Here is a 19,521-nt window from a genome sequence, read left to right on the forward strand (position 1 = left end):
ATTAGTAGCGATATTAACTGTATAATATGAACAAAATAAAATGTATTTATATACGCATATTCAAACAATAGTTATAATAAGCTGATAATTAACAAAACAACAAATACATCGTCACCGTCTTGATTATTGATGTGGCTTCAAACTGCTAATTTTTTCAGCTAAAATATAATAGCAGAATCAACATGCAATTAATTTATAAATCCACCATATGCTGGAGCTTTGACCACTTGTATGTGCGAAAACATAATTACGTGACCTTGTTTATGTGTGAAATACATACACTACGGGCGGGAAACAAACTTAATTGGCCAGACACATTAACTATGCTTACATGTATATGCTAATACAATCCGCGCACAATAAATATATTATGATTTTAATTATTATTATAATTGTTCTTTCAAAATTTGTTAACTACATGTAACTAATATTTTTAAAAAGATTTTTTGTTTCATGATGCGCATCGACTCGGCATCATGTCGCGGAATGCCTCGGCGGACAGATGCGAAGTTTTGCGGCGAAATGCGACTTGCCGCCGCATACTGACGCGGCTTCAACGACTGACGCGGCATCGACTCGTTTCGCCTTGCCGCCGCGGATCGCGAAATACGTTTGTTCCACTTTGGCTGTACTGTACATTGATCATGACTTGCAGATGACCCCTATTGACTTTCATGTCACTAGGTCAAAGGTCACGGTGACTTGACACAGTAAAATGGTTTGCGGATGATAACTCAAAAAAGCTTATGCCTATGATCATGAAACTTCATAGATACATTAATCATGACTCGCAGATGACCCCTATTGATTTTCAGGTCACTAGGTCAAAGGTCAAGGTCACGGTGACCCGAAATGGTTTCTGGATGATAACTCAAGAACACTTATGCCTAGGATCATGAAACTTCAAAGGTACATTGATCATGACTCGCAGATGATCCCTATTGATTTTCAGGTCAAAGGTCAAGGTCACAGTGATTCGACTTAGAAAAATGGTTTCTGGATGATAACTCAAGAACGCTTACGCCTAGGATCATGAAACTTCATAGGTACATTGACCATGACTCGCAGATGACCCCTATTGACTTTCAGGTCACTAGGTAAAAGGTCACGGTGACTTGACACAGTAAAATGGTTTCCGGATGATAACGCAAGAAAGCTTACGCCTAGGATCATGAAACTTCATGAGCACATTGATCATGACTTGCAGATGACCCCTATTGATTTTCAGGTCACTAGGTCAAAGGTCAAGGTCACTGTGCCAAAGAACGTATTCACACAATGGCTGCCACTTCAACTGACAGCCCATATGGGGGGCATGCATGTTTTACAAACATCCCTTGTTTTTAAGGTTTTTGATGCTGCTTTGTGTATTTATGATTATTTTTGTCATTGTTGTACATAAATCTTATATGAGTGGTTGAGTCATATAAAATAAATGTTAAGGCCACTAGAACAGAACTATTGTTTATTGTTAAGCATTTTATTGTTTTATATATTTCAGATCCTGATTTATACTGTAGGATTAACTGCTATTTGAATTTTCGTCTGCATGTATTTCATAAAGGACTGAAAAGCATTCCTACATTATTAAAAGAAGTGAACTGCGAACTATCTTATTTATGATTTCTTGTTTATTGGGATACAACACAGCCGTAACCATCCGGGTAACAGTATTATAGACTATTTTAACAGAATTATACTTTAACTACATGTACTTTAACATGTAAAACTTCATACACTAGAGTATCAAAATTGGCGACAGGTTCATTGTCTAATGTTGTGAAACGTTGGCCTTTGGTTGAAAAGCTTTATTGTACATCTTGTGTTTGAATTTATCCGTGTTTCAGTGTTAATTTTAACTTCTAAGGTTGATAAACTTTTGGAACTAGCTTTATTGTTTTCATATTTCACAAGAAATATACTTGAACGATACGAACAAAAAGGTTTTAACATTATAAACAGTAACAAAATGGCAACAGGTTCAGTTCCAAAACGTGTGCGTATGGTTGAAGACTTTTCTTGCACATGTTGTTTAGAGCAGAATCTTACGGAATCTGCAGACATTTATTGTGAACAATGTTTAAGGTTTTATTGTAAAAAATGTGTTATCCTGCATAGTCAGTTGTTTACAAAACATATGACATGTGGAAGGGAGGATATTAAGAAATGGCCAGTTTCTAAGGCGGTGGAAGATTTTCTCAGGAAGTGTGAGGTGCCTGCGGATGAAACACTGACACAGTTTTGCCATGACCACAGTCAGGTGTGCTGCTCTGCATGTGTTGGAACAATTCACAGGTATCTCACACATTTATATTCCTTTAGTTATCAATAATTAACAGCACTTCCGCTAGCTTTTATAGGTTGGAAGTCCTGACTACCAAACCATAAAATTTGGACGTCCCAAACATAAATTTTGAAGTCCCACTTTTATTTTATAATTTTAAAAGACCCTACTTGTGATTTCAATGGATACAAACATGTTCCTTAAATGATAAATCTATAAATAAACATATTATATTGATAGATCTTTGCATGTTCCAACGCTATCCATTACCGTATAATCCAGTATTATTACGATTTATATTTTCAAAACCAAAATACGGCCAATATTGACAATGAATGTTTCAAAGAATTTCATAAACACAAATGTCTGCCATTTTACACAATTGCATATACAAATTGAATTCTGGGATGGGGGGAATTCCCATTGAAAATGTGTGAATCACGTGACGCAATTTGAGAGCATCGAGGACAGTGCTTTTTTTTACCTATGTTTTCTGCGTCCTGGACTCACAAAAATATCTGGGGATGCAAAGTTTTGAGTTATGTGAGTCCCAAAAATGCATAGAATTTTCAAAAAAATAAAATTTAATACTTGGACTCGCAGTAGCAGCAATTTTCAGCCTTATATATCAGGAGCCATAAAGGCCCCTTTCCCAATTAAAAATTTCATTAAAATCATGCAGATTTTCCAAAGATCTTTACTTACACCAGCTTTTTCATTTCCCAAAGCAGTAATTTTAGCGAAAATTTTTCCCAAAATCCATAGGTTAGGGTTCCAATGAAGCGAGGAAAACCCCTGACTTGTTTTTTTTATTCGGAGACTTTGCAGTTTTGCAGGTTATGTAGTCCCAGGACTCAGATGAGAAAAATTGTAAAAAATCACTGCGAGGACCGATCATCAGGGATTTTAATAGATTTTTAAAACCAGGAGTCATCAATGCCCCTGTACTGAAATTTTGAGGAGTCTAACTTAAAAATGCTGGGGTCAATTTTGAAGCGTGCTAATTGTGTTTTTGTCTGTATTATTCAATTTTTTTAATACAAATATGCTCTAAGAGTAACACAATATCTTAAAAAGTTATACTGCTTTATTAAATAAAAAATACCATGATAAATAACAACATATTTTAATGAATTGGTACACAAAGATAAGGACACACTTATCAATAATTTGTGCAAACAATATCGACTAAGTTTTTCTAAAACAAAACCTGTTCATTTTACAACTTTTTATTATTTCTATCACTATACTATGTTTATTTGTAAAAACAATAAATGCTCATTAAAATTACTTGTTCATAACACATTTAAGTCTTTAACACATTTAAGTAATTTAAGATATGTACCAGTAGCACCGTTCCATCACATATTTATCCTCATTATATTATCATCATCCCTATGACAGCTTTTGTACAAAAACACAATCTTAATGCATGGAACATCTTGTATATCTATCTGTTTATCCGATTACTATACATGTCCAAAATATATTCACTTAAGAATGCCTTACCAGTAGTAATTTAACTTTAATTATCCAAATTTTCCTTGTTGTTATCTGGTTTAACAAACCTTATCAAATGTTTGTTACATCCAGTTAATGCTTTCTCCATTATTGAATGACCATATCTTGTAATTTGAATCGCCATTTTTTAATTGAACGCGGGTTCAATGTTAATTTACAATGTCGAAGGTCATGACGTAGCAATTTAATTCTACTCGGATAATTTATGTATCTCATCGAGGAAATGTGTTTTCTTAATGTTTATGTGTAGTATTATGACTTGTTAGTATAAAAAATGAACTGTGATTCCAGTTTATATAATATGGGCGTTACTAGTAATTATCGGTGGATTAGCAACTTTCAGGTCAAAGGTCAAGGTCACGGTGACCCGAAATAGTAAAATGGTTTCTGGAATAGAACTTAAGAACGCTTATGCCTTGGATCATAGGTACATTGATTATGACAGATGGCAGATGACCCTTTTTGGTTTTCAGGTCACTAGGTCAAAGGTCAAGTCACAGTGACCTGAAGCAGTAAAATGGTTTCTAACATAATCACACAATGGCTACCACTGCAACTGACAGCCAATTTGGGGGAATGTGTGTTTTACAAACAGCCCTTGTTAGGATTTTATCAGTCAATAGTGTGTATGCCCCGGCCTTGATTGATGTGTGAGGTACATGTATATATTGATTGACCAAACCGTCCATTTGTACTTTACTTGACATTTGCCTTAGTTGGCAATTATATTTTTCACTAATGCTTATTTCTGGATTTATCGTTATTGTCATTATTCAAGCTCTTGGCATTGCATTTAAACCACTTCTGGGACATTCATCAACAATCTTTGACTAATACAACATGGTAAAATTTTAAGACATTAGTACCAAAAAAAAAGAACAAAGAGGCAAAAATGATCAAAGTTTAAAATAAAATAGAATAGATTAATTACAGTACAGCCAACATGGAACAAACATATTTTGAGAACCGCGGCGGCAATGCGAAACAAGTAGATGCCGAGTCGGCCGTTGAAGCATTTCGAAGCAAAGCTTCGCATCTTTCCGCCGAGGCAAGCCGCGATCTGCGACATGACGCCGAGTCCATGCGCATCTTCAAATCAAAATCTTTTTTAAATGATTAGTTAGTCAAAGAAATTTAAAAGAACAATTATAATTATATTTAAAATCATAATTAATTTAATGCGCACAGATTCAAAATAGATAAATTAGTTAATAAAAAAACATGCTGTTGTTTTGTTTTTAGTGATTGCATTCCCATTTCTAAAGAAATTGCTGTCATCCAGATATAAATAATTATTATTTTAAAAGAATGCAAATAAAAAAAATCAAATTAATTAAAACAAAATACGATTATCACAGGCATGTATTAATAAGATTCCAATAATCATTTGCCATCGTCATTTATAGAATCGGCTTAAGTACTTTAAGTTACTTTGTGTGCGTTTATTGCACTGTATGAATATTGTCTTCATATTAAAACGATCAACAGACATATTTGTTTTGGGTTTAATTTTTACGACAAAGTGTATTAGCATATAAGCATATTTAATGTGGCTGGCCCCAAGTTAGTTTGTTTCCTGCCCGTAGTGTATGTATTTCACACATAAATGTCACGTAATTATGTGTTGGCTCATACGAGTGGTCAAGAATCCAGCAGTTGGTTGATTTATAATTGCTTGTTTTTTTTGCTATTATATTTTAGCTGAGACAATTAGCAGTTGAAGCCACATCAATAACCAACACTTAATTGTTGTTTTGTTAATTATCAGCTTATTATAACTATTGTTTGACTATGTGTATATAAATTAGTTTCATTTTGTTTACATTATGCAGTTGATATCGCTAATCATTACCCGATAATCCCGTATATTCCAGTTTTAAAGGAAATTCCGGTAAATATTTACGATAAAAGTGCTCAAGACACGCACACATTCGCAATTATTCTCAAGTATCAAGTACATTTTGGCGTTTGTTACCATTTAAAGATGTGATGAAATAACGCCCAATCGGGGCGGTTTTTTCCCCATTGAACACGCATAAATCATCTGACATGATGAATGTGTTTATACAACACAAAATACACCCAAACTTTCCATGCAACGTTGTACATGTCTGCATAATTTTCGCGAGCTTTTTATGGAGACAAAGGATATTTTAGCACTGGTTATTTGACGCTAGAATTTGTTAATGTAGCATTAGCATTAAAATTCGGAAGTGTGTTGCGGATTACAAATTTAAGAAAGCTCATTTCAGAATCAAACGAAACATTAACATTCTGCGTAATTTATTCAACGATATATGTTAAAGCGCACTTAGTGCCATATCGCTTATTAAAACGTGAAAATAATTAATATGAAAGTAGCATAAATCTAGGTTTCTATGCTACACAAATGTAAGCATAAATCTAGGTTTCTATGCTACACAAATGTACATGTAGGTGTATATCTTTTCACTCAATCTGCCGCGTATGTATGCGGCGGATTTACTCCGTGAAAGTAGGCAAGGATAAAACAGACTGCGTCATTGCGCAGATCGATGCCAAGTGCCTCAGCAATACGCCCGTGAACACTCGACACGCCCGCCGCAAACTAAATTTCAGGCCGTGGCATAGCCGCGGTTATGTTTGTTCCGCGTTGGCTGTAATGTAGATCAAGCATCTAAAAAAAATGAAACCACATCTGTCATATTAACATAGTATAATTTAAAAACTGTAAACTGTAAGCGGGTGCTTAACACTACACTTCTACAGACAAATATTGTATGAAATAAATATTATTTATTACCAAAATAGTTTTTTTTTATAGTTGGTCAATGTTAATTTGGAGTAGACAGATAATACTATACACAAATTGGTTTCATACATTAAAACAATTGTTTCACAAAGTACATAGCATAAAGGGATATGCTATATGGTTTTCAACACATGTCAATTGTTTAAGGATAATATTTTTTCGGGTCAGGACACCGTCAGGTAAAAAAAGCCTTCAAAGTGCTAACTGCAAAAGTTGTATGGCCATAATTGGTATATAAGTTGCTATTGAAATTTTGCTGATGACAAGTGTTATTGTATATTATGTTCGAATGCTTTTACAAATATATTACACTACTGCGATTTTTGCCTAAATCACCGACACTCTGTGGTAATTATTTATTTTGGGTGAAAAATTATCGCGATCTCGCGCGATCATCACGCTAGGTCGAGCATGATCACCGTGTATGCTATAAATATCATCTCCGCGGTGATTCACCGCGATTCACCCCGTTCACGGTCAACGCAGTGAAGAACGATTTTCCTACGTTACATGTACATGTCTAATCTTCACAAAGATTATAGCAATATGGGATTATTAGCATTGTTGGCAGATATAAGAGAGTAGCCTTTTTTAAATTTCAACATGTATTTCACACCCATGTCCCTGACAGGTTATTTTTTACTTTTTAAATGCTGCGTATAAAACAAAACAGTGTTCGCACCTAGCTAGCTGTATGATACCGCAACTGGAGGAGTGTGAATTGCGTTATTGGTATGCAATTAACAGTTTGAAGCCATGGAGAACTCATAACTGATTGTAATGTCAGCGATTTTCCTTGTCCAATTGGGAAAAGTACCTGTACCGGTCAAATTGGGAAAAATTGAGTCGTGAAAACCTCAAAATTGGGAAAAATCGAGTCGTGAAATCCTTAAATTGGGAAAATCGCGTCTTGAAATTTGGGTCTTATTGAATACATCATAAAGTTCAAACTAAATTGAACATACCCATTAAAATAATCATTTGCAGGCATGCCTTAATGACCATTTCTTAAAGTAATAAAGTTGATATAAATAACAAAATATTATATAGAAGACACAAAATCAATTGCTAGTTGTTTTAATCGCTTATAAAGCAATGTCTCTCGCTTTCATTTTTATGTCCCCCACTATAGTAGTGGGGGACATATTGTTTTTGCCCTGTTGGTCTGTTGGTCCGTTGGTCTGTCTGTCTGTTTGCGCCAACTTTAACATTTTGCAATAACTTTTGCTACATTGAAGATAGCAACTTCATATTTGGCATGCATGTGTATCTCATGAAGCTGCACATTTTGAGTGGTGAAAGGTCAAGGTCATCCTTCACAAGGTCAAGGTCATCCTACAAGGTCCAACGTCATATAGGGGGACATTGTGTTTCACAAACACATCTTGTTTTGAAAATTTCAACAATCTTTGATGTTTGATCATCACTCAGTTGCTGGCATCCCTCTCTGCACAGCATCATTAGAGCTGTCAATGTGTCCTGTGATAGATGGTTCCGATTGGTCGTGCAAAGATTGTTCATTAGACTGAACAACCTTTCCACAGAGGCAGTGCTGGAGGGCATTTTAAACTACGATAAGGTTTCAAACCGACGTCAAACAGTACGCTGGCTGCCTGACAAAAGAACCGCAAACAGTAACAACTCTATTGATTGAACGCGCTGAATAATAAAACCAGATATTAATCGAGCGCGTGGTTACACACAACTATACGATTTCCTTTGTTCGCTCGCCGAAAGTTGGGTTTTGTTACGAAACTTTCGATCATTTTGAGAAAAATTCGGACGCCGATTGGGATTTTTTCAGATGCCGATTGGGAATTTGGGAATTTTTGCTCGATTGGGAAAGTACCATTTACCGGTACTTTATAAAGAAGGAGGAAAATCGCTGAATGTAATCGTCGTATTTTCTCCGAGTCTCTCGATTCCCCGATACATACGTTTCAACTGTCTCAATCACATTCATGCAACTTCTTCCATCTTTATCCATTGCTCGATAATCCCGCATATGCCCTATTTCCATTTTAAAAGCGAATTCTGGTTAATATTGATGATAAGAGTCCTAAAGAATGTCATACACGCTGTTTTGTAACCGTTGCGCTGTTTCAGTTCCTTCGTTATTGAAACAATTATTGTATTGTATACTGACTACACACTTAAGTGTCATGTACACTTCATAATCTTCTTCAACGACCAATACACAACTTAATTTGTATTAAGATTAAATGCAACATGTACACATCATTTTCTGGGAATCAAGAAAGCGAGTTTATTTTGTGAAAATAAACCAATATCTGTTTATTGAATTTGTCAATTTTTTAAATGCACATGTAAGTCATTTTATGAAAATCAGGACGAAGTGAAAGTATTAATTTTACAAATAAACCAACATTTGATTTTATTCAAATGGTCGACATTATTTAAATTCGTGTCGTCTGTGTATTTGAGCAACTCTTAAGCAAATAGATATGGTTTATTTCGACGTTTAAAGCAAGTCTCGTTTCCGATATTAAACTATAAAAATTTCTTCGGTATGGTTATTGACCTACACAATCATTGACAGATGACATCCGATGGTAATTGTATGAAGTATGCAGAGAAACTGACGAAATGTTAAAACAATTGTGTAGAAGTAAAAATATCGGGTTATTATCTGTACCTGTTTCTTTCGGAGTGAATACTCGTTGTGGCTGCGGAGAAACTTGAGAACAAAAGAATCTGTAGCCGCGAAACTTTGTTGGTTTTGCGTGAGCCGTACTGTACAAATGTTATTTCAACAAATAAGATATTGTTTGTAAATCAGGATTTGACATTCAGCAAGCACGCTGTTTACTTTCATATTGGAATACATTTTCGCGATCTAATGTGATCGTCAATAGTGATGACATTAGTTAATAAGTTGAAATTTAAATCTAGTAGTCACTGCGAATCAAGGCGATTTGCGGTGTTTTCGCAATGATTCTACAGCTGATCTTTATCGCCAGATGGTCGCAGTGAAATCACCGTGAATCAACCACAGAGTGGATTCACCGCAATTTGCGGCGAATCACTGCGATTTGCCACGCTGGCCCATACGCGGTGGTGGGTGATTTAGGCAAAAATCGCGGGGCGCCTAGTGTACGCTTATATCTTGCTTATTTTGTGAAAACTTTCAAAATATTCTTGTCCTTAACTGTTGGACCTAGGGCTACCACATTTCGTATGTAGTGAGATATAGTAGTCCTCTACAAAGTTTGCTCAAATTATGCCCCTGGGGTTAAATTTGACCTAGCCCAGGGGTCACAAAAGTGTACATTTGCTTAAATAGGGCCTATATTTAAGTATTTGCACACACCAAGAATATTTTCAGCCTTTTTCAGCAGTGGAGCGATACAGGGCCATCATGGCCCTCTTGTACTTGTTTGTTAACTTGCAGAAAATGCACTTTTTGAAAAAAAATGAATTAATTTGTCTTTCTTTTTGGAAATTTTCAGACAGCAATTTGGAATTTCGTAGTTTTTCTTCAATTGGGAAAGTATACCTTTTACAGGTACTTTATAAAGAAGAAAAAAAAATCGCTGGGTTGCATGTCATAAGCCGCTTATCACAGGCTAGAATGTTAATACTCGGACTATATTTAGAAATAGAGGACCAGTTTGTAAGAAGCAGGGTTATTTTGCTTTGCATCTGTTCTTTAGTCCGTTGGTCCGTAGACCAATTGTGTTCCACAATATATCTAGGGAATGCTTTGACTTACAGCCAGGCAACATGTTTTATGTTTACATCAGTGCCCCAGATAATTATTTGGGTAATAGGGTTTTCACTCGTTGATTTTGAAAAATAGGGTGATTTCAGTATTTAAAAAGGGTGAAATATGTTATTAACATTTATACCTCAAACTCATGTATGCTTTACTTTTGTTGCACAGACTGGTTGCAGTATGCACATTTCAACTTTTATTTCTGCCCTATCAACGTAAACCATTTCTAACCAGGGATATGACTTTTACCACTTTTGACAGTTTTTTTCAATCACGGAGTCGGACTTTCCGTCATGTTTTTGGATGTCAACTAGCTACTTTCAACTGCTGCATACACAGTGGATAAGAAATCGATAACACAATGATTGCGTTGTTTGTACGTGGTTGGAAAAAGTTTGCGATCGACATACATTTAGCGCAACAATCGCGCATGTCTTTCGACCTCGCATGGACATTTTTATTACACATCGTTATAGAAACTGAAAGTACAGACACTTTACAAATGCACGTCATAAATATTTTGGTCAGACGCTTAATTTGTTTTGAAATTTAGTCCGCATAGCGTTTGAATATCTTCGACTGTTTTGCTCCTCCGTCACCCAGGCGCCTGCTCACTGTTGAATGAATAAAATCTTCGCCGCCGTACGAAAATTATTCCAATTAAAAATTACCGAAATTGAGCGAAGCATTTTCGATCGAGACTCATATCGTACGCATCAAATTTAAAGAATAAGCGTGAAAGTCGAATTGATTGCGTTTAAAATACGCATTATATTGAATTTCTTTGCGTATTTAACATTTTAATAGGGTGAAAAACGCCGATACACAGCTTATCTGGGTTACTGTTACATCGAGGAATATTAAGAGGTCAATCCATTTTAAGGTCAATAGGTCAAGGTCACAGAAGATTACAACATGAAATTATAAAGATTTAGTAGTCAGTTTTAGTTCCTTGTTATACCCATAATAATATTAAAAGCAGATTTTCAATTATGATAAAAGTTATATTACAGTACTGCCATTATTAAATGCATTTAATCATTGAATTTTAACCCATTTAAGACAACTGCATTAATGTCAAAAAATTATGAAGAAACATATGGAGTTGCACGAGTTTACCTGACAATTAAAATGTCACGGTGACTCAACTTAGAAAAATGGTTTTCGGATGATAACTCAAGAATGCTTACGCCTAGGATCATGAAACTTCATAGGTACATTGATCATCACTGGCAGATGACCCCTATTGATTTTCAGGTAACTAGGTCAAAGGTCAAGGTCACAGTGACTCTAAACAGTAAAATGGTTTCCTGATGATAACTCAAGAATAATTAGGAACATTTTGAACAAACATATTGTTTGCACACGCTAACCTGACCATTCAAACATTTAACAATGGCGTCTTTACTTTTCCACAAATAGATCACATGACAACAACAAAAGCAAAATAATCTCAAGAGGTTAAATAACAACAACAAATATTGGGAGATAGTAGACCAGGTTGCATGTGATAAGTCGCTCATCACAGGCTAGACTGGACATACTGAGTTTGGGAATAGACATTAAATATACGTCATGCTAGTTTTTTTGTGGGATGGAAGAGCATTAATGATCTTTTCTTGCATGTGTTATTATGGATAGTGTGGTCAAGGTGTACAATGATACTAAAACTGAAAACAATATTAACTACTAGAAATGTATTCTTAGTACATGGATACCTCTACAATCCAATTTGTCCCACAACTGCACAAATCTCTTTAAATTATGAACAAACATGGAGTTGCACACGTTAACCTGACAATTACTATGTTACTGTAGAAGTATCCCTCTATTTGAGTAACGCTTCTCACAATTGAAAAAATATTATTGTTTGGTTAAAGGGATTGTCACATAACTCTTCTTATGTAAAATAAAAAATTAAAAAAAAATATCAAGGTGCATAATTTCACATGGTGGGTAATGCTTTAAGATTAGTTCATCCCTCTATCAGCTGTACTCTTTGAGTTACTCACAACACAATTTTTAAATGTGATTTCTTTGCTAAACAGGGACCATAACTCTGGGTATGTTGAAAAAAGACATATCAAACTATGCATGTGGGTAAAATTACACAATGATAAATATTTATGTAAAGTGTTAGTCCTCTTCTAGCAATACTGTTTATTTTACACTCTACACATATTTGAAAATGTCATTTATGTATAAATATGAGACATTACTACAATTATGATTAAAACAACAGAAACAAACATATAGAGGTGCGCATTAGCTCACATGCCTGGTTACTGTTCTTGTAAAGTTGCAGGGATACATGTTGAATTATATATGACAGAAAAGTCACACAGATGGATGGAAAAGTGCAAATCTATATACCCCATATTAAGCCCAAGAAGCGTTAATTTATTGTCCATGTATGTTTTTATTTGACACTTTATACTTGTTTGAAGCATTACATAATATCACTGACTATTTCTTGGTATGTACATGTATTAATTGTTTATTTCAGCCAGTGCAGAAAAGTGACCCAGATTTCGGAGCTGACCAACTCGCAGCCCTCAGGCCTAGAGGGGCTGTCAGTGGAGCTGGAAACTGTCCTGGGGAAATTAAAACCCTGCAGATCAGTCAGGAGGCCAGCATTCAGTCATTGCAGAGAACATACAATGAACATAGGGAAGTTATGATAGAGCAAATGTGTGGCAATTTAAATACTTATATAGATAAATGTGATAATAATTCTGTGGGAACATCAGGCGGAAATGAGCAATATTTAAAAGAAGAGATGTGTAGGAATGTTGTTTCTATCTTGAATGAATTCAATAATATTACTGCGAAGGAACTTAACGAGATGAAAGATGAAGTTATAAGCATTAAAGGGTCAGTTACAAGATCTATTCATAAATGCACCAGTGTTCACAATGACTTGTCACATTTCCATGAAATTGTTCAGAAAATTGGAGATCATAAGCAGCTCTGCCTTATAGCCAGCATAAAATGTAAGCATATAATACAGCAGGCACTGACTCTGCTGGGAAAGTCAGGCAAGGTGTTTAAGGTCCAGCGGAAGTCTGTGCACAATGTGAGAATACCAAGTGATTCAAATTCATGTTATATCACAGGCATATGTGCTCTCCCAGATGGACAGGTCCTGGTTGCAGACAGGGATAATAAGAGAGTCAAGCTTCTGAGCCAGCAGTACAAGGTGGTGAGTCATTGGGATGTGAATGCTGAGCCACAGGATATATGTCAGATCACACCCAGTGAGGTTGCAGTACTGGCTGTGAATATTAGCAACATACATGGGGTCCAGTTTATCACTGTCAACCAGGGAAAGCTTGTTCCTGGCAGGAAGTTTCAGTTACAACATGAATGTAGATTTATTGCACATCACCAAGGAGACCTTTTTGTCACATCTGTTCGAGAACTGTACAAATACACACTGAATGGCAAACTGATCTGCAGACTCTATGAGATTTTCATTATGGAGGTAAGAATCATGGTGAATCCATCCTGATAACATTTATATTATGTACAGGGATTTGTCAGCCATTGTGGGAAAAGGAGTCTAGTCAAATTGTGTTATTTTAAATCCCTACAATGACAAAATTTGGAAATTTTTATCGACTCAATGAACCGAATTGGGATTTATTTTTTTAATCAACAAATATTGACCCATTAGGCCTTTATCTTGTTTTTTTTTAAATCATATAAATTACATTTATATACTTTGTGAGATGAAAATAAAATAAAATTCAGATGTAATAGCAGAAAACCCGCTGATGTATTATAAATATTTGTTCTATAATTCATTATGTGCCCTTTGAATGCTACAGTGCATTGTAGCCAAAACAAGATTCAGAAATATTGATTTATAAATATGAGTAATGAAGTATTTTGACTGTCACTACATGACATGTCTATAAATAGAAACTGTGTTCCTGGGAAAGAGACACTTTCTTACCTGGTCTTAATTTTGTGGTTTTTAAATGATTGTACATGTACAATATGTTCGATAAATTTAATAATTACATAACATCATATAACATAGGTACTCTTGTGGTTGTATTCTTTTATGAAGTGTTCAAATGTATGTATTAAATTTATTGTAATTATAGTAGTATGTTCATTTAAACATTTTGCTGTTGAAATTGGTTTTGTAACAAACTAGCTAGAAAAGTGTCAATAACTGTTGTTTTGAATATTATTTTTTCTTGTTACAAACACTTGAAAACACAAATAACGTTTTAACACGGCACATGTATGAATTATGTCTGCTTTGGTCGATTTCACTAATTTCAGTACATAGTTATCACATGTATACATGTGTGGGAAATCTATTCATGCTGCACATAGTATAAACATGTTGATTAAACTGCGCAATTGTTTCTGTATGTGTTATTGTTTCTGTATGTGTAATTGTTTCCATCTGTGTAATTGTTTTGCTTCAATTCATATCTTACTCACCAGTCGCATGTCAACATGTCAAAGGTAAACACAATAGCTCTGCTACTGAAGTTTATTTTCACGCTTAACTATTGAATCATTGAAATGTATGCATATATTTGAGATGTGTAAAGGCCTCTTTATAGCAACATATGCGTAATACAATATCACTGCAGTATGTTTAATAAGATTATTTAGCATTTACAGTAATTCAATATCTTGATGTTACTCTGTTTTGCAGTAAACAAGTGTGCTGTGAGTCCCACAGGAGACAGGCTGTACATCGCCAGCGACTGGCAGAGCAAGCTTCTCACCCTGGCCAGGGATGGCACACTCCTGGCTACATACACAGACCCAGCACTAGGGCTCCCATATGGTCTATATGTGACCCCTGCAGGCCAGGTTGCTGGTCTGTGGAGCCTGGTCCGACACTGTACTACAGGTTGGCTGGAAGGGAGAGAGTAAGCTGGCTACGCTGGCTACTGAGAAGGATGGAGTGAGGTGGCCATGGTCAGTCTGCTACAGCAGCAACAACATCATCCATCATTGTGGACAGTTGGGGGACAACATCCTGGTGTTCAGAGTGGAATAGTGTGTACATGTACGTAATAATTGTTGTAATTAGTGATTAGTATTTCAATTACAATGTGTTGTTTAGCATACCAACATAGTAGTGTGTTGATGTTACAATACAAAATTAAGTGTGTAGTTTAAGATACAAATATGTATTGTTATCCGATTACACAATGTGAGGGTTTTTGTTTTGAACATTAGATATAATGCATATTATGTTATGTTGCCATAATGTTTGTGTCATTATGGTCCTAAAATTTAGTTCTTATAAACTAAAGTTCTTGCATGAAAAAAACAAACAATTTCAACTGAACATGTAATATTTCTACATAGATGCACATGTACATAGCAACTGAGGCTATTTTTAGACTTTCATTTCTATAAACACTATGATGCCATGTAAGAAATGTACATGGATGTATACTTTTTTATAAAATATGAAATTGTTTAAGTAATCTTTGGGGGGAGTATATATTGATATTGTACGCAATGTTTACAGAAAGGTAACACTTGATGTAATATTTATTAATTTGCCATGTTTTATGCTGTTGAACATTTGTTATTGATTTTAATTATATTTATATAAACGTGTGTGTGTTAATTACATTTTTTATAAATTTGTTTGAGTCCATAATATACATACAAGAAATACATCAAGCTATTCTGCTGCTACAGTCGCTGCTGAGTCAACGATGCTGAGGATGTGGTGGACAAGGATGACCTGAATACGCAGAAGGTAACATAGACCCTTTGTCAGACCTTTTCTTTGTCATTTTGGGAAAAAATGCCATTGTGGGTTTGGAATATTTTCCTGTGAAAAGTCAATTGATTTGGGAAAACTAATTTAATATCATTCTTTCTAATATATCAAATTATATGAATAAAATCATTTTATGATAGTTATATACTTTTATAGATCTAAGTGAAATTTGATTGAGATATAAAAATTATAATGCATAAAAACGGGAACATCACGTCAGGCAATTTAGGCGTGTTTAGTGGAAAAAACGCCCCGATTGGACGTTTTTATCACATCTTTACACAGTAACATATATGCCAAAATTTGACAACAAATGGTGAATGTTTGTGTTTATTGGAAATTTTGAGCACTTTTATCGTTAATTTTTATCAGAACGTCCTTTTAATAATGGAATATTCGGGAGTATCGGGTAATGAGTAGCAACGGTAAAAGTAGTAAGTTGGCAGTAATAGATGAAAAGTATGGTTTCATATGGATGTACTAAGGAATCAATTGAGAAGCGATTATGGGTATCTATGCAGAAAAGGGTTTAAAACAGTTTTTGTTAAATCTCGTTATTAATGACTTTATTGCTGTTTTTTCTTGAAGAGTCATAACGCACCGTCATAACATCATTTCACTCTGAAAAAAAAAAACCCACATATGTAGGGTGCAGCCCTCCCCCCCCCCCCATGGTCCCGGGGCGTCTGAAAAAATTCCTGTTGAAAGCACTGTAATTTTAATACATGTAAGGCACTTATTTAAAAACAAATAAAATGCTTTTGGGTATGGGTCTGTTTTAAAGACCCATAAATTCACCAGGAACGCGCTCCGTCTTGTGTATTTTCTGTTTATTAAGAATGCAAAAAGATGAGGTGGTAAAGAACATAATGAATTTACATCAGGTAAAATATCCTATTAAATTGTTTGTATATTGTAAATATGGTAAAATATCCTCTTAAATTGTTTGTAATTGTTTGTATATTACATATGGTAAATATCCTCTTAAATTTTTTGTATATTGCAAAATCATTGATATTCATCCTCATCAAATTTTGGTGGTTACAAAAGTATTTCATGGACATATTATTAGTTTAATGTGGGGATTCCTCAGGTTTGGAAAAATAAATGAGGAATTTGTGTCAGTTCATTTCCCGTGTGTTTGTGATAAATTTGTGGATCGGTAAAACCTTAAAATCAACAAAAAATAGCCCCAAATGCATAATAATGGTTTTACAGTGTTACCTCTGTATTAAAAATGCTAAATATGAAGTGGACAAGAATATGATATGATTTCATAGAAGTTAAAATTGTGTCTTTTCTTTTATGTATCATGTTTACCATGTTGAGTTTGTATAAAGTTGTGAGATATTTAGTTAAGCTTTGAATTCCTTGGTTCAATAGAGCCTGTTTGCAAGGAGGTGTTAAGTTCTTGATGTGTTATACTGTGTTTTTTTCCCTCAATTAAGGGGCCCAAAATCGGCCCCATACCAAATGCTGGAACTATGTATTTTTCCCAAACAATTCCTAAATTTCCAATTGAAGGTAACAGTAAAAGAAATTTGGTCTAGGGGATAGTGTTGTCCCTGATAAGCCTGTGTAGACTTATCTGGGCAGACACTTAGTGCACAATTTATAAAGCCCTGTTTTCTCGGAATGAGGCTCAAAGTAAATCCCCACTACAGTCTGTTACAGAGTTGTACAAGATGATACCAGGTGAGACTTGTTATGGGAAAAGGGTGCTTAATGCATTTTATGTACCATCCACAGATTAGCCTGTGCAGTGCGCACTCAGAATTATCAGGGATAATGATTTCCATTTTTGAGGAAATTTTCGCTTTAAAGAAATTATTTCTAAACAAAAATCATGTCTTGGTGGAAAGTGTCATCTCAAGTTAGTCGGTGTGGACTGTACAGGCTAATGTGGTAATTTACATATTCATTAAGCCAGTTGTCCTGAATATGGCTCAAGTTTAGTCTGCCTTCCAGTCTGTTGGTATTTGTAAATTCTGATTAGAAACAAATATAGTATAAAACCACTATGATTAAAAACTGGTAATTGAGACATCGGTGTACATATAAATGCAAATTTAACATACATATTGAGCAATTCTAATAGTAGCTCACAATTCCCACTTTAACATTGTTTGCCATTTTAAAGGAGTTGGCAACTCATTTTTTCATAAAATTGAAATTTTGAGCCGTATTTTGTTCACAAAATATATATCAAACACAGTAATGTTGAAAATAACTTGACAAAATATTGTTTTGTTATTGGTAACTGTGAAAATATAGATTTGGGCGTCGTCAAAGTACAGGCAAGCTAGTATTGTAATATGAAGTTATAAGGGCAAATGGCCTGTAACATAATTTTTACTCCAAGGTGTATGTGAAAAAAAGCCTTTTCTTTCCATCTTTATAAAGTACACGTAATGGGCACGTACTTATATGCAAGTGGACTGATAAAATGAGCACTGAAACTGAATTTTCAACACAAACGCATGTCAAATAATATATTTTGATTGGCTTTGTGCAATTAAGTTCCCATGCAATTAAAAAGACCTATTATTCAACATTAAAAGATAGAATTTCCTGATGTTTGATATTATTACGCTTATTGTTCCTCATTGGTGTGGTACAGATACTTTTTTCAATTTGGCAAAAAATTGCGGTGTATTACTAATTTACTAGTTCAAAAGACTTCCATATTGGTTTTCTCAATGTTACAGCAACGCTAAGCACAGAAGACATAGGAGTAGTGAAAGGCTCAGCCAAATCAAAGTCCAGCGATGTGAGGTGACACAGCCTTTCAAGTCCTGTATTGCAACATGAAGGACATTTAAGCTGAAACTAACAAGGGAGAGAACTGTAGATCTGCACCAGCAGTGAGTTGTTGCCTTAACCTTTGCATGCTGGTAATTTGTCTTCTAAAATGTCGTCTGCAGAATTTCTAAAATTAGCATTTTCTTCGATTTTTTTTAAAGAATACTATCAAGAATAGCAAACAGTTTGGATCCTGATGAGACGCCACGTTCTGTGGCGTCTCATCTGGATCCAAACTGTTTGCAAAGGCCTTTAAAATTCGGCTCAGCGCTTTAAGGGTTAAGTTGTTTTAATGTTTTATTTATTAGCCTAATCTATTTTTGAAAAAAAATTATGAGCTATTTCATCACCCTTGGCGTCGCGGCGTTGGCGTCGGCGTCCGGTTAAGTTTTGCGTTTAGGTCCACTTTCTCAGAAAGTATCAATGCTATTGCATTCAACTTGGTTACACTACTTACTATCATGAGGGACTGGGCAGGCAAAGTTAGATAACTCTGGCGTGCATTTTGACAGAATGATGTGCCCTTTTAACTTAAAAAATTGAAAATTTTGGTTAAGTTTTGCGTTAGTTCCACTTTTCTCAGTAAGTATCAATGCTATTGCATTCAAACTTGG

At 34.9% G+C, this 19,521-nt stretch overlaps 2 protein-coding genes across 2 annotated transcripts in view; one reads left to right on the forward strand and one right to left on the reverse strand.

Moving 5' to 3' along the window:
- The window catches only part of LOC127881793 (uncharacterized), a 33,300-nt gene extending 14,613 nt beyond the window's left edge, over nucleotides 1–18,687 (forward strand). Inside the window, exons 3-6 of the mRNA XM_052429962.1 lie at nucleotides 1,848–2,295; nucleotides 12,839–13,816; nucleotides 15,170–15,355; nucleotides 18,667–18,687. Of these exons, the coding sequence (XP_052285922.1) occupies nucleotides 2,275–2,295; nucleotides 12,839–13,816; nucleotides 15,170–15,355; nucleotides 18,667–18,687 (1,206 nt within the window). The 5' untranslated portion in view covers nucleotides 1,848–2,274. The remainder of the gene's footprint in view (nucleotides 1–1,847; nucleotides 2,296–12,838; nucleotides 13,817–15,169; nucleotides 15,356–18,666) is intronic.
- Nucleotides 18,688–18,763: 76 nt separating this feature from the next.
- LOC127881869 (uncharacterized) overlaps nucleotides 18,764–19,521 on the reverse strand; it is a 26,471-nt gene continuing 25,713 nt past the window's right edge. Inside the window, exon 3 of the mRNA XM_052430084.1 lies at nucleotides 18,764–18,900. Within this exon, the coding sequence (XP_052286044.1) occupies nucleotides 18,764–18,900 (137 nt within the window). The remainder of the gene's footprint in view (nucleotides 18,901–19,521) is intronic.

Source organism: Dreissena polymorpha, chromosome 1, assembly GCF_020536995.1.
Source record: "Dreissena polymorpha isolate Duluth1 chromosome 1, UMN_Dpol_1.0, whole genome shotgun sequence".
Lineage (NCBI taxonomy): Eukaryota > Metazoa > Mollusca > Bivalvia > Myida > Dreissenidae > Dreissena > Dreissena polymorpha.